Here is a 23,558-nt window from a genome sequence, read left to right on the forward strand (position 1 = left end):
ACCAGTTTTTTAACTTTCTTTTTGCTGCTTTTTTAATTTTCCATGTATCCAAACAAGCTCTTGACAAAAAAAAGTTTGAATTTTTTTCATTATTTTGAGCTGTTATTACTAGTGTTATTATTTATTTTTAATTACCAGTATTTTCTTTGATTAATTTATATGCTAAAATGACGATTTAACTGATTCTCCAAACCTAGAAAGAGACTTTTTTTTCCATTTATAAAATTCACTCAAAATAGGAAACTTTGTAATTTGTATTATTGTTGGTCTAAAATATTACTTTACAGTCCTTAATTGCTTCAAATTTTGATTTTTTATAAGATAAAAGTAAGTTATTGCTCAAGATATTACTGATGTATAGATAAGGCAATTTCCAAATGGGATAATAACTCTTTACTAACCCCATTTTGTAAGCGTTTTAATTGATTTTTCTACTTGGGTTTAATGCTTTAACTTCTCTCTTCTACTTTGTGAACAGAAAATTAAAGAAAAGCAAAAAATCAGAAATTAAATTATGAATAATCCTTGGTTTGAGAAAACCTTCAATGGGGTCAATGATGATTTCTTTGATGACGTAATAAAGTATTTGGATTTCCCATCGGAAAATATTGAAGGCACTGATGATGGTGGTAGTGGAGAAGATGTTATCAAAGATTTTCATTTACCTCTTGATGACGTGGAAGAGAACAATGGTGGCGGTGGTGCTGGTGGTGAAGAGTGGGATTGTTGTAACTTTCAAAACTTAGAGCCTCCACCTGCTAATGTTTTGGCTGGCTTGTCTTCTGGCTTTGGTGGCGATTTTTTCAGTGATAGTTCGGTGAAAAGCCTTTCTGTTTCAGTGAGTTCCCTTTGTTTTCCCTTACACTAGTGATGACTAACATATATGTTTATGAATTTAGAAGTTACTTGTAAGTGGGTGATTTTGATTTGTGTATAGTTGTTAATTTATCATTGAAATTCTTTCCTGGTTTTGTTTTTCACATGGTCCAAGTAGTGTTCTATATTTAAAAGCTTTTAGAGTCAATATAAGTAATAGTCCATTGATTTTTATATAACACCTTATAAAATATTGGTTGGAAATTGGATATACAAGCTCTTTATGTGTCTCTGTTTATTGAATTAACAATCCATTCGACTTTCTGGAGAGCTTATTTACTAGGAGACATATTACATAGAATTCATGTTATGGACTCAAACTTTACCTTGCCTACCACTGTTTTGTCCCGAACATTTTACTGTCTATGAATTAGTTTTCTGAGGGTGTCTATTAATTTTGGACTAGAGTGTACAATTTACCTTGTGCATGTTGACATGCCTAATGCTTTGTTGTACGAATGACTGCATTTGCACTTTCAGATTGTGCTTTTTAGAAAGCAATCATTATAGCAATATGGTGATCTTTCATTCATACTTTAGTAAAAAGCAATGTTATGGAAGTAACTTTATTTCTAAGATATGCAATGTTTCTCAACCCCCTAAGAGTGCTTGCGCATTCTGTTCGTTGTTGTCCAAACTCTTCTGTGAAGGATGCTTTAACAAAGCATTGGCGAGAGACGTTATTTAGTGTGGCAAAGAGCCACAATTGAAAACGGTTCAAGAGGCTGAGACAATAATCAGATGTTGTACTTTGCAAAAACCAAGAGACTGCATTGTATTTTGTGCTACAGATAAACTAAGAACACGGGGCATATTATGTGCACTATTGCACCACATGCTGTTACCTTGGCACGTCTTTTTAGTCCAAGCAAGCAAGCAGGCCCAATTAGTGCTTTGTTTGCCTTGCCAATAAATGGATGGGACCACCTGATAATGCTATTGATAATGAATCTCTGGTTGATGTTCAATGGCTGAGTGGCTCTTTTTATGATAAATTTTGTAAGAGATAGGTGCAATTGTTGTAACTGATAATTATTCTAAAATAAATGGTGATCTTCTCTTTTACCATTGTCAATTTAATTCTCATATGACTACCATAAAGATGAATAAATAATCCTTTGGGACGCACTTTTTTCTTTCTATCTTTATCTTATAGGACTAAAATGTTCCTCAATCTTGTATCTGACTTTTCACTGAATTATTTCTCCTTTTGTATCTAGTGTGATGGATCTTCTCAGCTAAACCAGCGGTTAAGCACTACCAAGGCATCCTCCAGCAGAAGCATTACCCTACACAGTGAGTCTGCTGATGTCAAAGGTTCAACCCAGTTCCAGACCTCCAGTCCAGTATCTGTACTTGAAAGCAGTAGCTCTTGCTCAGCTGCAAACCCCACGCCTATTAACCCTAAACTAAGTTTCCTGGTGAAGCGTGGTCGAAGCAAGCGTAGACGAGCATCTAACTTTAACCTGCAATTCACATTGCCTTTCATGTCCTCCAACTCCTCTACCTCCGGAGGATCCAATTCTCTGGTTGGTTCTGAATCAGAAGGCCATCTTATGGAAAAAGCTGCCAAAAAGAGACAGAAGAAGAAAAAGAACCTGACATTGCTTTCAGGTTCCAGTGAGACCAAGAAATCCCCCTCCCAACAGGCTGTTGTTAGGAAATGTATGCACTGTGAAGTTACAAAAACTCCACAATGGAGAGAAGGGCCGATGGGACCAAAGACCCTTTGTAATGCATGTGGGGTTCGCTACAGGTCTGGCCGCCTCCTTCCCGAGTATCGTCCTGCTGCAAGCCCTACATTTGTTCCATCATTGCACTCCAACTCTCATAAGAAGGTGGTAGAGATGAGAAGAAAAGCCAAGCTGCCGACAACTGTGACACCATCTGTGTTGTCAATCCCACCAGAAATGTTATTTGGATAGCAACTGCATTGATCATTACTAGTTCAGAAAGCTTCAAGTAGGGAGCTTCCTTGTTCTATGTCTTGTATTAAATTTTTGTGTCTTTTTCTTTTCCTTATTTCTCAGTGTGTACATTGATGGAATAAGTAGGAACATAGATGATGACATGTTTAGCAGGAGGAACAGGCAGGAATAGGTAGAAAATATCTCATTTGAAGTAGAGAATGGAGGGTGGATTTTCATATTAGGTTTAGAGGTGCTTAACATGTTTGACAGTATCAGGTCTCACCCTATTCATTTATTCTTCTTAAATGCAATTTTTCTTATTGTCTTTTCTATTCTTTCAGAACAATCAGAATAGTTCTCCCATTTTGCTTTTCAGTAGGGAAGATAATCAGCCACCAATTGGACCAAAGCCGTGCCTACCAAACCCAAAATGCTTTACGGCAAAGCAAACGAACATTGTTCCTGGTGGTACAAAAGAGTTATTTCTCAAAGTTTAAAGCTTAATATTTTCGTGAGTTGGTCTTGGCCTTTTAGTGTAAACCAAAAGAAATGGACAAGTTTGGCTTGTTTCTGGTTTCATTTTTTTTTTAATTAATTTTCTGATCTTTTTTCATGGAATAGATGAGGTGATAGTGAGCCGAGGCATAGGATTGGTGAAATAAAACCAGCTACATGGAAGCATCAAAAACCAGAAACTAGAGGCCCAAAAGTGAGGATCACAAGATGGACTAACCAATTTCTAAGCCCAGCTCTTCATAGGGAAACCAAATCTCAAGTCCATAATAAATCAGCCCTGTTTCATTGAACATGTTTCAGTCTTGGCAGCATACATGCTATACTTCGAAATATGAAAGCCTAAGCAACATTCTTCAAAGAACCAAGTTTTGTCATATCGCCATGTCAGTCTCTGCTTTGTCCTCTTTTCTGCATTAATGTAAAAAGTAAGCTCGTAACTTTCTCTTGTGTTGAAAGATCTCTACCCTACACGTAGCAAAATTTCACCAATCTAGTGCCAAAAAATCATCGTTCATCAGTCAAAATATATTATTACAAGCTCGGTCGGGTGTTTGTTGAGTTGAAGACAGACATAACGACAGAGATTCCTGGGCTGTCTCCTTAGCCCACGGGGCGCACATCCCCTTGTAATGTCACATCATTTACAGTCTTAGGTAGGCCCAACAAAGTCTTCCATCATAATGGGCTCAGTGCCTTCAGATCCAGCCACGTGGATCTAAACAGGCTTGGCCAGGCTATCCGTGGGTCAACTTTGTGCAACCCCGGTGGTCTTTAGCTGTCAGAACTCAGAAGCGGCGTAACCTGAATAAGGAAAGGGGTTGGTTGGGCAACGGCAAAGGCAAGGTAAAGTGGGTAAGCATAAGATAAGAATTAACAGGTTCAAAATCCGACCTACATTTTTGTATGGTCACACAACAAAATGTAATTTTGAAGGGTCATATTGTATTTATTTAATAACTGGCATATGATCGGTTGCACCTTTGTTTGTCTGTATCAATGTTGATTTTTCACCAACCACTCTTGATTTTCTTCTCTTTACCTTTTCCAGGGCATGTTTTCCTCTTGTTTTCATGTCCCCTTGTTGGTTTTGATGTTGTTTCAATTTGTTCTTTTTTGTTCAATCTTTTGTCTGAACTTGACAATCATTTTCCCATTCTTGCTGTGTTTTTATTTTCAAGGTTGTACCCAAAACTTTAGCTTTCAATTGAAGGCTTGTAGAATTGAAAGTATTTATCTTAAAGCAAGGACAAATACTATATCTTACAAGGAATTCAAAGAGTGCTATCAGTATTGCATTTCAAAGATTTCTATATTTGAAATTTGTTATCCTGCAAATGTATTTTGTTACAATCAACTCTCTTTTTAACTTGTTTTCAAACCCCAAAGCAGAATTCTATGGTGTTTTTTTTCTATTTGCAGGATGAACGAAGGAAGCATTTTCCAATGTTCTGATCATAGCAAAGAAACCAAAAAAGAAAATTTTACTAAAATGAAAATGTAGTAATAAAGGGAAGGAAATGAAAAAGAAATTGAATTTGCAAGCTATACTTATTGTTGAATTAAAGAGCAACTTATTAGAAAATAATTATGTACTAAAAGTAAATATTTTGTTGAAAAAGGGAATTGTGGTGATGGTGCCATCTCATTTGCATTTTTCTAACCATTATTTTCTTCTCTTAAATTTGTCTTTTATTGTTTGTTGTACCAAATATGTGTGTTATCATAGAAATTTAATTTAAAAAGTAAAAAGTGGGTCTTTTTAAGAATCGATTAGTGTCTTCAAATTCCGATATGACGTTAGTTTTCTATATCATGATATTAATGCTTGCTTCTTTAGTTCAAACCATGAAGTAATTTTCTTATTTTCTTCATTCATTATTTGCATCCATTTACATTGTTTACATACTTTATAAATCATATTTTCGAACCAAATTTGGATTGAACGAATCCATATTCATGACTTCAATAAAACATCCCTTCGCGACCATTTTGGTGGTGGTGTTGTAGTTGAATCATGAACAGATCAGGGATTCAGTTCCAATCCAACGGGCTAACTGAACTATCGTTCAACCACAGTTAATTGCGAAATCAACCATAGTTAGTTTTGTCTCGGTTGTTTCAGAGTACTGTGCTTAAAGTGACAAAACAGGATCTCTCCTTTCTCTTTACTGCTGCAAATGTTCTGTCGCGATATCTTACTTCACTTTATATTACCACATGAGATTTTAGCGCCATAATCACGTTTTAACTTTTTTGTTTGATCTGGAATTTCTTTTATTGTTCTGTTCCTGTCATCTAGAGGGACAGTTCGGTTTCAAGACATAGGAACAAAAAGGCAGGTGCTTGAGAGAAAAAGTAAAAAAAGCTTTGAGTTTTGACTTCCGAGTTACGATTGAGATATGGTGGTCATTTCCGTACCTGATTTCTGACAAGAAATTAATGTTTCATTTCCATATCTTTTCTCTCATTTGCCAGTCTTTTAAAAAGTTTTATCAGTGGGGTTTTTTTTTGTCTTTGATTTTCTGTCTCATTGGCCAGTCTTTTTCTTATACTGTTTAATCTTCACGCGAGAGAGAAATAAAGAAACGTTTGGCAGTGGGAAAAGGAGGCGTTGCATTAAAAGGATGTTTTTTTTTCGTAAGACAACAGAGTGTGATAAGAAAAGTTGTTTCTTTTTTTTTTTAATTTCACAATTTGTTTTTTTTTTAACAAAAAGGTAAGATATTTTTTAATTAATGTTCTAAAATTTAATGATAAGAAGAGTTGTTGTTGTTTTTTTCTTTTTATTTCACAAATTGTTTGGTTTTTTAACAAAAAGGTAAGAGATTTTTTAATTAATGTCCTAAAATTTAATGAACTGTTGCACTTTTTGTGTTCTTTTTCATTTCATCTTCTTTCTTTAATGTCTCAAAGTTAAATTTATAACCAATTCCTGGGTTGTTCACAGCATTTAACTCAGAAGTTCTAGATTTCGAATTTCACAAGTTTCTTTTTTTTTTATCCCAAAAGATCCCAACTTCAAAGGCTGATCAAAAGAGGGAGCCCAAAGAAATGAAGGAATCAGAAAAGAACTTGGATCCTCAGCTGTGGCATGCCTGTGCTGGATCCATGGTTCAAATCCCACCAGTGAACTCCAAAGTCTTCTACTTTCCTCAAGGCCATGCTGAACACTCTCTCTCTTTTGTGGATTTCTCATCTCCTCCACAAATCCCGGCTCTTGTTCTTTGTCGAGTGGCTTCTGTCAAATATTTGGCTGATGCTGAAACTGATGAAGTATATGCCAAGATCATGCTTATACCATTGCCAAACAGTGAGCGTTATTTTGAAGACGATGCGGTTTCGGGTGGTGGCTTTAATGGGTCTGATAATGTAGAAAAGTCTGCTTCTTTTGCTAAGACATTGACTCAATCTGATGCAAACAATGGGGGTGGTTTTTCTGTTCCAAGATATTGTGCTGAAACCATTTTTCCAAGATTGGATTACTCTGTGGATCCTCCTGTTCAAACTGTTATTGCCAAGGATGTTCATGGTGAGATTTGGAAGTTTAGACATATTTACAGGGGGACTCCTAAGAGACATCTGTTGACTACTGGCTGGAGTACTTTTGTAAACCAGAAAAAACTTGTTGCTGGGGACTCAATTGTGTTCTTGAGAGCTGAAAATGGTGATCTTTATGCTGGGATTAGGCGAGCAAAGCGTGGAATTGGAAATGGAACTGAGTCTAGCGCTCCAGGTTGGAATACTGGTCTTGGAAATGGTAATGATGTTAGTCCTTATGGAGGGTTTTCAGCTTTCCTGAGGGAGGATGAGAGTAAGATAATGCGAAATGGGAATTTGGGTTGTGGTGGGAATTTGAGAGGAAAGGGAAAAGTGAGGCCAGAGGGTGTTTTGGAGGCAGTTGCAATTGCTGCTGGTGGCCAGCCATTTGAGATTATTTATTATCCTAGAGCAAGCACACCGGAGTTTTGTGTTAAGGCATCTGCAGTAAGGGCGGCAATGAGGATTACTTGGTGTTCTGGGATGAGGTTCAAGATGGCTTTTGAGACTGAGGATTCTTCTAGGATTAGCTGGTTCATGGGGACTGTATCTTCTGTTCAAGTTGCTGATCCTGTCCGGTGGCCTAATTCACCATGGCGGCTTCTCCAGGTGCTATATTTCTCCCTGATTCTTATGTAAAATCTTGTTTTATTTCTTTGCTTAATTAGCACCTGTCAAGCAATGTTTATCTGGTGGTTTTGAATCAAGTACCCTCTACCCTGGTATCTTTCAGTATAAAGTGGGTCTTTCGAATTGATTGGGTGAATTAATGAGCTTTACCCAGGAACAAATTAGCTCTCCAACCTCTTCTTTGCAGCACTATAATGATTCCTTTATGCCATGTTTTCAACTCTTCCTATTCACATCAAGTCTGGAACTGTTTTGCTATATAAGCTCTCTCATTCAATTTTTCTGCAACTAACTTTGTTCATCTTTGGCTATAGTTCTGATGGATTCAATACTTTTTCACCTTTGAAAATTATGTCACCACAAATACTCTGTTTATGATACGATATTTACTGGATTCGGCCCTGAAGGCCAACTCGATCATTACTTTATTAGGCAAGTGTCTACTGGGGTGACCATTGTGGAATTTACTTGCTAACTTGATTGTTGGTGATTCATGAAATTATTACAAGGGAACACGCAGTTGTAGCCTTTTTCTACATTTAATTGATATTCCTGAATTTCTTTAGCAATTTGGTTATTGGTGGTCCATTTGCTGATTTAATCTGTCAGACAAATGTAATCTGTATTCTGACTATTGAAATCAACATGCATCAAATTGTTTCTATATTTTTCATTTGGTTCCACGAACAATAAATTGACCAGACTTGTTCTAAAAAGTGGATGTCTAAGCTTTCTTGGTCCACAACATTCTTGGTTCTCCTTTTAGCAGCCCTCCCTACTGACCTTATAATCACTATTGCAGGTGAGATGGGATGAACCAGATTTGTTGCAAAATGTTAAGCGTGTGAGTCCCTGGTTGGTTGAATTGGTATCAAACATGCCTGCCATCCACCTCTCACCCTTCTCAACACCAAGAAAGAAGCTGCGGGTCCCCCAACACCTTGACTTTCCCCTTAATGGACAATTTCCTGTGCCATCATTTTCGGGCAATCCCCTTGGGCACAGAAGCCCCTTGCATTGTTTATCTGATAATGCTCCTGCAAGCATACAGGGAACCAGGCATGCACAATTTGGATTATCTTTATCAGATCTCGATCATAAACATAAACTGCAGTCAGGACTGTTTCTATCCAGTTTTCAGCGGTTTGATCCTCAGTCTAGAATTTCTGATGGCATCATGACGGCAAGGTGCACAAACAGTGATGAGAATCTATCTTGCTTGTTAACAATGGGGAATTCTAGTCAGAAGCATAAGTCTGATAACAGAAAAAGACACCAGTTTTTACTCTTTGGTCAGCCAATACTTACTGAGCAGCAGCTCTCTCGGAGCTGTTCAAGTGAATCTGTCTCACAAGTTATTAATGCAAAGAGTTCATTAGATGACAATGCAGACAAAACAAAAGATTCTTCTGATAATTCTGGGTCTGCTTTTGAGAACCACTTTTCTCCAGAGAAATCATCTAAATCATCTACCGCTGAATTTTTGTGGCACCAGGACTATCGAACCACAGAACCTGGGCTGGATACCGGTCATTGCAAAGTATTCTTGGAGTCACAGGATGTGGGACGGACTCTTGACCTCTCGGTTCTTGGTTCTTATGAAGAGCTATACAGGCAGTTGACCAACATGTTTGGAATAGAAATATCAGAGATGTTGGACCATTTGCTGTATCAAGATGCAACAGGTGCTGTCAAACAAACTGGAGATGAACCATTCAGGTATCAATTTGAAGAACTCCATTTACCTTCTTCAGTCTTTTTATCTTGCTGATACAGCTATAATGAACTTTAAAACATCTAAATTTCTGATTTACGTGCATCTTTCTCTTTGGTATTGTAGTGCTTTTATGAAGATAGCCAAAAGATTGACAATAAGGATGGATTCAGGCAATGATACTGTTGGAAGGTCAGTCAAACTATCTTAATCTTTTCCCTTTCTTTTTCCACCAATGAGTCTCAAACTAAAACCAATTTGCAACCCAATGTTCTAAACTTGTTGGATTGCGAACAACCTGTTTTCCAGGACATGGCTCACAGGCATGCGAACTGCTGAAAATGGACTAGAAGGGCCCGACAAGACAGGTCACTTGAGCATATTTGGATGATTCGGAGCCAATGTTGAAAACCATGTATGTATCTTTCAACAATTCATAGAACAGTATAAAGACTTTTTAGCTCCCGTTAGGGGATGTCTGTATAGGTTTCTTGTCCAAGTATTTTGTGTTCAAACGAACATTGATAACCATGTTGATGTCCAAGTATTTTGTCTGTGTAGGTTTCTTATAATTTGCTGAAGCTTTATCAGTTTATTTTGATGTTAATCATGACTCCATCCATGCAAAGTGCAATTGTAAGGAATACTGTTTTGTGCCAAATAAGTGCATGTTCTAACCAGTATGATTCAAGAAGCAAGACCTTCGGATCTTAATGAAAGGAAAAAAAAAAACAAAAATAAGGTAAGAAAATGGGACAGCTTGGAATCATAAACAAGAAAGACTTGACTGTTCCAACAGTTGACTTCCCAGCTGGGTTTGGTCTGGTTCTGGTTTGAAATAACTGAATTTTGTAAAACACTAGACACAAAATATATACATTTAAAATCCCAAAACTAAAAATTATAAAAAATTATACAAATCCAAAGTCAAGTCAAACAAAGTTTCACCTCAAGTAAAATAAGGGAAAATTAATGATTAATTAATTAAATTAATAAACCAGGCACACGTGCGGGTGGGACCAATCATCAAACAGCAAATGGCTTGTGGAAAGTGATCAAACAAATCAACGGCCCCACGTCTGGACCCTTTTTCGTCGTCAATCTGGACCCTTTTTTCGTCGCCGTTTTGACGGCCAAGCCTCCCGCTCGTTTTTTCCTCTTTTGCATGCAAACGACGGAGATATTATGACGTGACGTGAAGGCCCCGTTCGTGCTGTGTACCCAACTGAGGACTTCTTTTTAATTTTTTCGTCCTTTTGAAGGTGAAAGTTTAAAGACTTTGGGTTTAGTTTAGGGTAATTCCCACAAGTTGTACGGCTGAGTTACTTTCACCTGTGTCGGATGTACGATCAAGATTTCATCCGTTTTTACCACCGTCGCCGCAGATTTGAAGGACGATATTATAAAGACAATCTCATCTCATCTCCTCACGGCCAACAAAAGAGTACAGTAAACAAAATATTGAGATTTTAACATTATCGTGATTTTTTCAACTCTCTAATTACCAACATTTTTTACTTTCTTATTACATAAAAATTATCTCATTCATTCGTCATACATTATTAATGAAATTTTTGTTTTAGTTAATTTTTTTAGTATTATTATAATTTTTAAATAATGATAAATCATAAGTGGAAGAGTATTATTATTCCAGCCATTAAAATTAAGTTAAAATATGATTTGACAAGTTAAACCCTTGCCTTAAAATCAGCAACAGGAAGAAACAAAACCTTGAATAATAAAACAACACGTAACAATATCTAATGAACAGTAATAACCATAGCAAAGCCTACCTGTCAACCCCATCTGTAAACAAAATTATACTGTACATATGAATTTTGCTGCTTCAGGCCTCGCCGACCAAACCTGCGATAGTCGCACGCAGATCCAACATCAGGTTCAGCTACAAACATGTTTGGCCAGCATTACTCCAAAACAGCAACCTCGTGATCAGCCCTCCAATAGTTTGCATCATTGAACTCCTTCATCCCAGCTCCACCATTATCTGAATTCTCCATTTCTGGTACCTTTGGAATAATGTTCCTCTTCAATGGCCCGGCTTCCTCAACTATTCCTTCTTTTAAAGCTTGTTCCATTGCCTTCTCTGTACCTTCTAATTCCACACCTATAAATTCAACATCCTCTTCAAACAAAGAGGGCACTGGTGGCGGAGATTTCTGACTTGTATCACTGCTCGCTGACCCGTCACTCAAATCCATGGAGTCCGAGGAAACATTTGGAAGGATGGATTCCCCATTTGAGAGGGACCCCACATCAGTGATCACTGTCTTAGTATGACTGGATAGGTTGACATCTGAGCTGTCATCGAGAAACGGATTCTTGCTTAATCCACCTACTAACAAATCCGAAGACCCTCTCCATCGCACCCACTCAGGTAAAGACCTATCTCCAAACACGTCCTCGTTTTCTGGTGTGTCAAACCTGAAGAATCCCATATCATGAAAAGCATTTGCTTTCTCCCCTTGTGGATTCAAGTCTCCACCACTCATGAAATTGTTAAATCCATTCATTGCATTGCACGTGGATGTGCCATTCACCGACTGTTTGCTTTCATTCATCTCGTCCTCGTCTCCAACTACGACCTCATCATCACTACTGCTGTTACCACCATTTGCAGTGCCATTCAAGTTAATCTCATCCATCACCTGTGTAGGGGATGTGGCCATAGGTGCATTATCGATTCTGTCATCTTGGAATGCAAACCAGTTGGAATTTGTGAACAGACTGCAGCATTAGAAAAACATGGGTTGTAATCTCCATTAATACAGTTACTTTAACAAAAGAATATAAACTGTATGATTATAAAAGCTAAGGCAGTTGGAGGTCCTCAAACAATGTTCACCCGTCTGGAGTATCCATCACAAACCTCATCAACCAATTACTACATTACTATGAGTAATGACAAGAAAACTCACCTCCCCTGGTCATCACCTAGCCTCAAGGATGATATAACAACCTCAGCAGATTCATCATCAAAGTACACATCCTGTAAATAGAAAACATATATTTACTATCAAATTTGACATTAAAAAATAAATAAATAAATCCTATTTATTTGCTATCTTCATCACTCATACTTAGGGGTATAAATGATATATTAGTACTCGCTACTCAAGTTCAACTCGAATGAAATTCAAATTCAATTTGGTTATTATTGAGTCAAGTTCGAGCTTGAGTAGCTCGACTTATCGATCAAGGCCCACTCAAGTAACTTGCAAGCCTAATCAAGCTTTTATATTTTAATATATTTTTATTATTTTAATTAATAAAATATCTTGAACTCAAGCTCAAGCTCAAGCTCAAGCACAAACAATCAAATTTTTATCGAATATAAAAATTGAGCTTATTTTATATATCAATCGAGCCTAATCAAGCATGCTCGAGTAGTTCAAATTCGATCTTGAGTCAAGGTCAAGTTAAAAAAAAAAAAAAAAAAACTTTGATCGAGCTCAAGGCAAGTCTTAAGCCTTGAATTTGGAGACGAACTCGAGCTTTAATACTGTATCAACTTAAACTCAATCAATTACACCCCTACATGCTGATCTAAACACATAACCCTAGGTTACGTCACCATCATTCTCTTTAATAGGCAAATGGAGATGCCATTGGAAAAATAAACTATTGGCCTTACAAAAAACAACACAAAATTCCAGTAATTAAAAGAAATCAAAGTCACTCACCCCATCATCTCGACCAAGAGCACCAAGGTCCTGAAAGCAGTTAAATAAAAACAGTAAGTACAGCAAACAGGTAGAATTTAAGATATTGTTATAAGAAGCCAAACAACGTACTTCTTTATCATCATTCCCATATATTTTGTATGTGAAAGCCTGGCTTAGATTATTTGCTAAAGCTGCAACATCATAATCTCTATCACGAAGATCATCCTCGTCACTATCCCTTGTTCTGTCTTGCAATGCTGTTGGGCGGCTGCAAATGAGAAGGAAAAATGCAAGAGACTCTTTAAATGAATTTTCTGTTAGCTCTCACAACTATTGCTGAAAACAGCAATAATGTGTTATAACAATACATGGACTCAGAAATTGGAAAGCTATCAGAACTTCACATCTGTACGCATTATATAAGAGAAAAAATCCATAAATAAAATAAAAAGAGAGAACTATAAGTCACATTTGCTATGTCATTTTGGAGTTACAATATGCCACAAGACCATAGAGCCGTGAATGCATGCACTCTTGCAAATGACATATCAAGCATATATAGAATCTACAGATAATTGACCTTCAATCACGTATCCTACTAATCAGACTGCAATGCATATCAGAAGCAAGACAAAAGCATACCCACAAGCCCATCGATAAACATTTTCAACTGCATTACGCTCTTGCAGAACATTAGCTTGCCATTCATTCCATTCACTATATTCCTATAAAGAATAGATGAACTTGTGTCAGAAAATTCACAAAAAAACAAAAAAAAAAAGTCATAAAGAATCCCAGAACAAACGCCTAATCCAACATATAGATCCAGCCATGCAATTCCTGCCAATGGAAGATACCACCAACATGCCAAATAACCAAACAACTAATAGTAATGAACTTAATTCAGGTTTAGAAAGATTCATACCCTAATTTTAATTATAACAAAAGTTGTTAGCTTAAAATAAAAAATGCACCTACAGCCTTTAAGATCCTGACAGAAGCACTCTTACAACATTAACAAGCAACCAATTCCCACCTGTAGACATGCCTCAATGCAGCTGTTGCTGCTTCCCAACTGTACAAGTTTATTTGAAATACGTGTAATGTGTCCGATGTTTCCTGCTCGTGGTGCACATTTTCCAGCAGCAGGTAAAGTTGGCTGTTTTACCAGAAAATACGTTAAGCTGGCTGCATAATCAGGTAGCATTTATAACAGCTTCTAATTATATTAGTCAAACGCCCGTTAGCAAAATGCAAAATTAGTGATATGATTAACATCTACCTGATTGTTGCCACCAGAAAGAATTGGATGTTTGTCGGTGTGGAGAAATCTCCCAATTAAATCACATTCTTGAAGAAGATGATTAACTATAGCATCTTTTTTGCTTTCCAGACATGATAATATTATACTCTCCACATGATGATGTAGTGCGTTATTGTATGGATACCTGCATAATTTGAAATAAAAGAAACAATGAATCCTAGCCTGCTAACATAAACGATCAAACACCTTCCTCAAAAAGACATCAAGCACTTTCTTCTAGATTTAAACTTCCAATAAGTTGTTTTCAATTCATTCAAGATGACAGTTTTAAGCAAGAGCTTACTCAAAGAAAAGATCAAGAACTCGTTTAATGGTTCCTGAGCTGACCAATTCCTTCTCTGCAGCTTCATTTCCAGTTCTCAACAGCACAGCGATGAACTCCACAATCTGAAATAAGTAACAGAACAGAAACAACAGAATAAATTTTGACACAGGCCCACACAAAGTTTGATATACTTTTTGCATAAACACCAAATAAATCATCCATGTTGGTTGGCACATAAAACATATGATGAGAATATAAAATGAACCTTTAGGCGATGCTTCCCTAGAGGCGGGCTCAATTCTCCAAACGTGGTAGGCAAAATCTTCTCATCAGATGATACATTCAAAAGTATGAGTAAGTCACCTGCACAACAAGATGCAATCTTGAACACCACGGCTAAAATGAAAGAAAACATGCTACATGCACCTAGGAATATATGAAAACTATTACATACAACTTTCAGCAAAAGAAACCCACTCACCAAGTTTAGGCAGCATTGCATTGATAGTCTCCAAATTTACAGGGATTGCAGGCTCATAAGTATGTTGATTTCGGAAAGAGTACATCAAGGGAGAAGCAATTGCTGATCTTTTTGGATCCAACAATGAGATACAAACTGAAAGTGAGTGTACAAGGCCAGATTTTGAATGTGAATCTTCCAATGCATGACCAAATATCCTTGCAACATAGCTGTTCATGAACAGATTCAAACTTACAGGTCAAGTTACAAACATATACACACAATAAAGAATCGAGATGGTGAGGCAAGTAGGGAGGAGACAAAAAGGAACTAGATCTCACAAACCTTGGACTAGAGAGTTTAGTGGCTAAAGCTGATGGGGTGTTCCTTGTTATTGCACATAATGTTTCTGATGCATTAGCATGAACTTCAGGCGGACACTGGTCATAGTAGAAAAGAGGTTGTGTGATGCACATTACAAAGTATGGCATGCCATGAAAATGATAAAACAGAAAATTCTCACTTACTGATGGACTCAATTTATCCACAATCATTTCCAACAAATTGCTATCAGCTAACCATTGCATTACATCCAAAAAATTTGGATATACATGATCATCAGCTCCTACTAACCGAACCAAAACCTGCGAAAAGGAGCGTCTCATATCAATCTTTGACCCGAACATATTAAATGGTAAACCGAATCAAATCCACTAAAGCAATAAAACAACACAAAATCTCAGGTACCTCCATAATGGATGTGATTCCTATCAAATCAACCAGTTGGTGGAACACATCTTGATGTACCTGTTAATAATCTGTCTCGGTAAATTCATATACATAAACAAATAAATAAAAACATGCTATCGTTTGTAGTTCAGGGATCATAAACCACTGGCGAGCTCAATTTTGTCATGGTCAATTTTGTCATGCAAGTCACTAGACTTATAGTGTTGCTACCGTACCAAACCCAAAGGACCAATTTACCAGATAAAAAGGACTTACAGTCCACAGAATGATTACAACAGTAATTCAGTATGTTCAACTAAGCTTACAGGTGACAAGATTTATAGGTAAATCATGCCTGTCGATGTCAAATAAATCATGCAAAGTTCAACCGGGCAACAAGATATCAAGCAAAGTTCAACTGGGCAGCAAGGTAAAGTTCAAATTGACAGTAAATGTTATAGAAGAAACGTATCAACAAATTTTGCTAGAACTCTAAGAATGTGATAGTAAACACAAAAGCTTTACTTACTTGAACATAGTTCATAAGTGGAACAGTCTTCCGTAGCATAAGGCATACAACAACCTAAAATTTCAACGCAAATGAAACTTATCAAGTGGTAAAAAAAACCAAGGCAGTAGTCAAAGAAAACATGACATGAAACAACACAGAAACAAATCAAAAAATGAACAAACACACCTTACTAAAATAACCAGCTAGCAAGGCACTATGAAGACGGTTTGGTTCCAAGAAGGAGAAAAGCAAGTTCATCAACTGCAACAAACAGAAAAGCATATGAAACAAAATCATTTCCACAACTAAGATACATAATCAACAATGAAAATGAAATTCATACCTCTTCCTCCTCGACTAAAGTCTTCAGAATAACATCAATCTCACATGAAAATATCTCACAGGCAATACATGGGAAACTAGACATAAAAAAGAATAGATCATTAAGAAAAAGAATAATTAATATCAGAAAAGTTACAATACCAGGAAACAGAAAGAAGTATATTTCCTGATTCCTGATTTAATGAAGATGACATACTTGAAGACCCGTTTGCTGTCAGCATCCTCTGGGGGTTCTTCGATAATATATCGCAATAACTGCTCAACTTGGGCTCTATCTCGTAGACTGTACAAAAGAATTAAGTACATGATGAACATCAAGCCAGACTAATTCTCAATCAGATTATACAAACTCTTTGCAATTCTAATTATAGCAAATAACTTCTAAATTCCAACTGATTACAACTGAGTAGAAACTGATCGAAAAATAAAAACATAATCAAAATTAAGGCACAATTTGATATAGTGGCAAAAATTACAAATTGATGAGTCGACTATTTAAAGCTTTGCATTCTTGGATTATTTCTTCCTCATCCAGAAGCTCTTCCAAAGTGAAGTTTTCCTTGTCCAATATCGACTCCACCTACAAAAGAACATCACAGTCAATGAAACTAACCAAAGTCACGGTAAACACAAAACTAATAAGTCACTCAACAACATCCTTAAAACAATTCGTTGGAAATAGAGAATGAACATCAATCTAGATAGTACATCCAGCTAACCATATATACATAGCTTAACAGAGTTTCGCAAGTTAGATTTGATAACAGTTGTCACTGAATAAGATAGTGCAGCGTCAGATAAATTGAACTTCAACCATTTCCAACTCAAAAACTAGCTTTAAAATCAAAGTGAATTCATCAAATTGAACAATGAAATTCTCCAAATCTAAGTCACTGAAACTACTTTGCTATGGCATCGATGAATCCAAAGTAAATCTTAAATTAACTAAGCTGAAAGAAAAGCATTAATTCGAAAAGATTACTCCCAAAAAAAGAAAGAAAATCAAAGTAGCAAGTAAAGCTTAAGGAAATAAAACTTAAAAATTTTTAAAAAAAAAGAAAGGAAAAAGAACAGGAATAATTAATTAATTAATATAAAAATTACTCACGGGAGAAGAGGGCGATAGAGCTGTGAGCTTCCAAAACATGGTGAAGAAGAGGAAAGGTTAAGCAGAGAAGCTGAATAGATCTGCAAACCCTAAAAATAACTGGCGAATCTAGGAATTGCCGAAAGATGGGGGAAAAGCGGGAGATTAAAGAGCAAGGAGGAGAAGAAAATTAAAAAAAAAAAAAAACCCTAATATTTGTTGTTGTTAAAAAAGAAAGAGAAAGATGGAAAAAACAAACAAAAAAGGCCACGCAGCCTCTGACAATCGATATCCCTCTGATGAATGCTCATGGGATGGGATCATATCATGTATGGATGGATGGATGTGTGATGGTACGTTGGTGATGGGAATGGACTTCCATGACCTCCATACGACAGGTGAGAAATAGATCCACACAGGCATACCAACCACATCCATCTGATGAAGCTAAAGGTCAACGCGTTGTGCACGTGGAATCTGAACCACCCAATAACGTTCCAAATTCTGTCAAAGGCTTTCTGACGTTAGCATAGTCTGCTCCGCATGGTTTTGCTCATGGATGGTCATGGTTGGCATGTCTTTATCTTTTTTCAGCACTAAAATTGATTGCATATGGCACGTGCGAGTGATCATTTTTATTTTGGATTCCTAACGTACCCCTGGAATTTTTATTCTAGGGTTCGTTTGGTTATCACGCAAATTTTTTTCGTTATTTTCAAACAAATCTTGGAGGGAATTTCACATGTTTGTTTCATAATTATTGCAATATGAATGTGTGTTTAGATTAATAAAAATAATAATAATGGAAAAATAAATTAATTTTAATAAATTAATTATTGAATAAAATATTTATATAATTTTTTATCTTTTAAAACCCAAAGAAAAGTTAAAGTGAAAAAGTCATTTACCAAAATAGAATATCAATTTTGATTTGACTCATGTTTTGCTAGAAAAATGACTTTTGGAGTTGGTGGCCACCTCATCAGCCTTTTGCTGAGTGTTGGCTTGAGCACAACAAAACAGCCTTAAGGAAAAAAGAAAAAAGCACGGAAAGGACAGTAAAAATAATTAAAATAACACGATCATAATTAATAAAGTTAAAGTTGGTAATAATTGTCATAAAAACATGAAAAGTATAATAGATAATGGTTGGCAATGCTGCCATAAATTAGTAAGCATGAATTGTTGCAAAATGTTTGGATTTCATAATTAATATTCACATATTGATGATGTTATTATTGATATAACATATATTGATATAAAAATTATTAAATTATATTTTTTATGAGATAAAAAATATTTCGACTGATGAATTTTATTTATAAAATTATAGTTCAATCATTAATTATTAAATTTGAAATCATTTTCATTTAACATTAGTTCCTTTAACAATGATGTTAGATCAACAAATCCTTTAATTTAACTCAAATCATATTATTTGTGTCAAACTTCAATCTTAAGAGTACTTTTGAAATAGAAGAGAATTATAGTTAAAAATAAAGATCTAAAGTATTTTTTATATTTATATTTTAACATATAAATCAAAATAAATGATGTCAAAATAAGAGTAATAAAAAAGATTAAGAGTAAGATAAATTTACTTTAAGAGTAATTGAATCTTTCATATTTATATATGAGCGATAAGAAATTATATAATAATAATAATACTAAATTGATGTGATATTGAATATATCAAATTAATTTGATATGTTAAATTAATATAAATATTAAAATTATTTTTAATTATTTATTAAAATTTTTTAACATAAAAAAAATCATTATATCTTTTTTACCGTTAAATACCCTCAATTTTTTTTTATGTGTTTAACTAAAATTATGAGATAGATGTTGGTTGAGATGACTGATGACAGTGAGGATATTAGGAGCTAGGACAAGTCATTTTCGTTGGTAGGTTAGACAAAAGGTGACTAAATCACTCGGCTTTCCTTATCACTAGTTGTCGCTAAAATAAAACAATATACGACGACGAGAATAACATATCCTTATTTACAACACAAGAGAGTACCATCGATTAATTTTTATATTTCTTGCAAGGAGTTAAGGTAAAACATTTTGTGGATTTATGGGCGACGAAAAAACAATATACTTATTTTTGGGTCTAAAATTGGTTATTTTGAGAAGCATTTTAAGATTAAATTATAAATACATTAAGTTGATGCACGAGAATACATCTTTAAAATTATTTAAAAATTAAACACAAATAAAATTTGAAAATGTTTTGATCGCATTTTAAAAAAATTATTATTTCAGTTATAATTTTTACCCAATATTTGTATCACATTGAAAAAAGATTCAAAATAAATCATTGTAATCAATATATTTATTCACAATAATTAGTTTAAAAATGATTTTTTTTAATCGAAATATGATAGCCGTGGGGAGTAATTTAAAAATAAAATTTTAAATATATCACTATGAAAATATATTTATAAGGTCATTCAAAAAATTAGATTTAAACAAAAGCTATGAAAATTTTAATTTTAATTTTATAGGATAAAATTTACTATTTATATTTAAAAAGGTTTATTTCTTATAATTCAATAATTAGGTTGAACTTGAACAAGCTTTAGAATAAGTAGCAAAGAGAAAATTTGTTAATTAATTAAATTAAAAGGATGGGAAAATAAGCATAGGCATGTGTTTTGCCAAAACGGTCAATTAATCCAAGCAATCATTTTCCAAATCCAGTTAAAAATTGAGAACGAGAATTCCATTAAACCGTTTCCCAAACAGACCCCTTTCTCCCAGCCAATCCCATCGCGAGTGCGTTCAAAACCCAACAAAAAGTGAAAGCTTGAACCTTCAGCAACTCAAAGTAACAGCCAAACACAGAGAAAAAGAAAAAGAAAACAAAAAACTGTTTTTTAAAAATTTTGGGTATTTGATAAGTAGCTGCGAGTATGAATTGAAGGAGATTTAGTGGAAGAGATGAATGTGAGCCATCCCTCGGTTCACCCAGTGGAAGATCCACCGACCATAGGCGGAGGCGGTGGCGGTAACAACGAGTTAGCAAGAGTAAGGATGAAGGATATTCAGGGGAAGCCTGGTACGCCAGGAGGGCTTGCATTGCGAATATGCCAGTTCGTTTTTGCAGTTGTGGGACTTTGTATTATGGCAACCACCAGTGATTTTCCTTCAGTTACAGCCTTTTGGTAATGCTTTTGATCAAGACAAAAGGGTTTGTTCTGCTTAGTTGGGATTTGCTAGTGATGATAACGATCAATGCTCTAAAACTTGCATGGAAATGATGCTATAAATTGAATACCAGAACCAGCTTGTTTGTGCATTTATGAATAGGACTTTAGAATACTTGAATTGAATGTAGGAGGCTGCTTGTTTGGCTACATGGGTTGCCATTAATCTATCTAAGCATTGTGGGTTATCTTTAGTTGCATCTATAGGATAGTATATCTTGTAAAATCATGAATATTTTAGTTCATCTATTAACTGAAAGTGTAATTAGCTAGTTTAATTAGTGAATGTAAGTTTAATTTTATGGATTAAAATGTGAAAAACCCACTTTGAAGAACAAATTACAGTTGTGTGATGTGGGGCTTACTATGGAGAAATTTTGGATAAAAAGGGACAGAAACCAATTGCAAATATGTTTCAGATATGGCAATTAGCATATTTTCCTCAATTCGTGCTTTGTGTTTTTGCCTTTTTGGTTTATTTCAAGCCTGATCCATTGGCTGTTAAAACCTTAGGTTAATTTGCTAATTTGACATGTTTTATATGCCTAATGGTGTCTTATATCAAACTCTCTTTGAAAATGGCAAGTGCCAATTGTAGGATGTCTTACATGAAAATCTCTAGGTGCTCTATTTTCTGGGCTTTTTGATGATCATAAAAAGGGGGTGTAAGAGATAGGTTCTCATACTTGGTAACTCTTCCAAGGATGAGAACTTAATTTGGTTTAGACCTCATTTTTCTTTGAAGGGAGGTTGTAAGATCTGGATTCTCAGAACTTGATTTCCTTTAACAGATTCTTTACATTATTCAGTTCTTATTTCCTCTATGCATTACTATTTGAACCTCTTCTATCTTCAGCATCTTTTATAGGCAATCTTTCTTTTAACTTTGAAATCCACATATGATGAACAAAGTGAAGCAAATCTGCATTTGAAGTTATCATGGCTCTTTCATAACTTGGATTGTTTTTTTTTTTTGTTAATTGCTACATCAGCTACCTTGTTGCTGCCACTGGCTTGCAGAGTTTGTGGAGCTTTTCGCTAGCTATTATTGACATTTATGCTCTTTTAGTGAGGCGTTCCTTGCAGAATTATCGTGTTGTTACTTTGTTTACTGTTGGAGATGGGGTAAGATGTTCTACTTTTTGGGGTTACAAGTGAGCTAAAAGGTTGGAACACATGTGATGTCCTATTTGTTTTTTGTTAAACCAGCGAAAATCTTTAATTTGCATGTGTGGCCTTCTGATAAACGTATCCTATAGGCTGTATCTACCTGCATTAGTGCTAGATTTGGCACATTTGCTATGGCCTCAACTATCGGCTGAAGTTTGCTAGGACATTGTATTTGAGACATTAAAAAATGCTTGGTCTACCTTGTGACTCCTTTTTGGAGAAAAGCTTCATTCTTCTCTTTGAAAAATGCAGTTAATCATTACTCATTACAATATTTTTCAACTTTCTTTCCTCCTTGACAAATTTGGCTTTAAAAGCACTAAAATTGTATTAATAGTCTTCAAAGTGATTTTCCAAGAAAAGCTCATTGACTTGCCATGGGTTCTGATGTATGCTGCTATAACACATTGGTGTTTTGCGTAGGCCAATAACTAGTAGAGGACTAATAGTCACTAATAACTCAAAGTTATGCTGGAAAACGGATTTGAATTTTGGTGGCACTCTGTTATATGTTTTACTCAAAACTGAAAAACGATTCCTACTTTTTTACCAGTCTTTGTTTGAAGAAGCCTCAGTATTTCCATGATTTTTTTGCAATCCTCATGGCAATTCCCGGACTCCTGTAGAACTAATTGCGAATTACCCTTAGAAGACAAAACTTGCATAGCATATGCAGTACAAGCTAATTATGTGGAGTAAATTTGATCAGAAAGACAAGTTTGAATTATGTGGAACCTTTTACCACGTCTTGCTTACTTCCTTTAAGAGCTCAAACAGTTTTGGAAATTTTTTGTCTGCTCTTTGTTGTGTTGTTTTGTTTTCTTGATTATATGTTGTTTTACCTCGCAGATAACATCCACTCTGACGTTTGCCGCGGCTTGTGCTTCAGCGGGTATCACTGTTCTTATTGACAATGATCTTAACAGCTGTGCACAGAACCATTGCGCACAGTTTGAAACTGCTACTGCAATGGCCTTCATTAGCTGGTTTACTGCATTGCCTTCGTTTCTCTTGAACTTTTGGTCACTTGCATCCCGATAAAAGGGAACAAGGAAAAATTGAACTAGGAAGAGTAACCAGCTCGTTGTAGAATGCCATGTGAAGCATTTTCTTATGCCAAGTATCTTTCCTTGTAGCGTTCTCCGGTGTCTGAAAAGATTAAAAAAAAAAAAAAAAAAAGCATGGTTGTGTGATTTTAAAGTTGTAAAGTTTGTATTGTAATCAGGCTGTGAGGGCATATACAGTTTTGGAGATGGAATGATTGGATCACATCAATGTAACCGTGTACACTAGATGGTGTGTTTGTAGGTCAAATATATGTACTATTGAGCTTCTCCTTGTTCTGGTTGTCAAATGCAGGATTCCAAACTTAAAAGCATGGACATGGTTGGCCACACTGGGTGAATAGAAGTCAAATGCAGATACAATTCAAAATTCTCAGTGCACGCAACACAACTCAGGGCCCACTTGTTGTCAAATTCTCTGCTGCTGCTGCTGAGTTGAGTGCTGCCCTTCTCACGCGGAAGTACTACTAGCTACTAGGTCTGGTCTATATCTACAACCAATATTCACTCAAAAGTATCCCCGTT

At 35.6% G+C, this 23,558-nt stretch overlaps 3 protein-coding genes and 1 pseudogene across 4 annotated transcripts; 3 read left to right on the top strand and 1 right to left on the bottom strand.

Annotated features, from left to right (window-relative positions):
* Nucleotides 1–372: 372 nt before the first annotated feature.
* On the top strand, nt 373–3,079 carry LOC111303544 (GATA transcription factor 11-like; annotated as a pseudogene). The gene is made up of 2 exons (XR_016326943.1): nt 373–838; nt 2,097–3,079. The product of XR_016326943.1 is annotated as a GATA transcription factor 11-like (transcript).
* A 2,163-nt stretch (nt 3,080–5,242) lies between these two features.
* On the top strand, nt 5,243–9,847 carry LOC111304302 (auxin response factor 10-like). Its single transcript, XM_022900842.2, has 4 exons — nt 5,243–7,448; nt 8,272–9,188; nt 9,310–9,375; nt 9,493–9,847. Exons 1-4 carry the CDS (start codon nt 6,354–6,356, stop codon nt 9,572–9,574), a joined length of 2,160 nt encoding a protein of 719 aa, XP_022756577.2. The 5' UTR covers nt 5,243–6,353; the 3' UTR covers nt 9,575–9,847.
* Nucleotides 9,848–10,811: 964 nt separating this feature from the next.
* On the bottom strand, nt 10,812–17,855 carry LOC111303546 (uncharacterized). The gene is made up of 19 exons (XM_022899896.2): nt 17,606–17,855; nt 16,974–17,077; nt 16,694–16,780; nt 16,499–16,574; nt 16,342–16,416; nt 16,174–16,227; nt 15,663–15,722; nt 15,443–15,559; nt 15,261–15,355; nt 14,937–15,145; nt 14,721–14,818; nt 14,474–14,577; nt 14,149–14,314; nt 13,903–14,025; nt 13,509–13,591; nt 12,996–13,134; nt 12,885–12,914; nt 12,120–12,190; nt 10,812–11,928 (listed from the first exon to the last, which is right to left on the bottom strand). Exons 1-19 carry the CDS (start codon nt 17,642–17,644, stop codon nt 11,109–11,111), a joined length of 2,550 nt encoding a protein of 849 aa, XP_022755631.2. The 5' UTR covers nt 17,645–17,855; the 3' UTR covers nt 10,812–11,108.
* Nucleotides 17,856–20,407: 2,552 nt separating this feature from the next.
* On the top strand, nt 20,408–23,323 carry LOC111303548 (CASP-like protein 5A2). The gene is made up of 3 exons (XM_022899899.2): nt 20,408–20,757; nt 21,792–21,924; nt 22,819–23,323. Exons 1-3 carry the CDS (start codon nt 20,534–20,536, stop codon nt 23,008–23,010), a joined length of 549 nt encoding a protein of 182 aa, XP_022755634.1. The 5' UTR covers nt 20,408–20,533; the 3' UTR covers nt 23,011–23,323.
* Nucleotides 23,324–23,558: the final 235 nt, after the last annotated feature.

Source organism: Durio zibethinus, chromosome 13 (assembly GCF_047325235.1).
Source record: "Durio zibethinus cultivar Kanyao isolate XHJ-2024 chromosome 13, ASM4732523v1, whole genome shotgun sequence".
Taxonomy (NCBI): domain Eukaryota; kingdom Viridiplantae; phylum Streptophyta; class Magnoliopsida; order Malvales; family Malvaceae; genus Durio; species Durio zibethinus.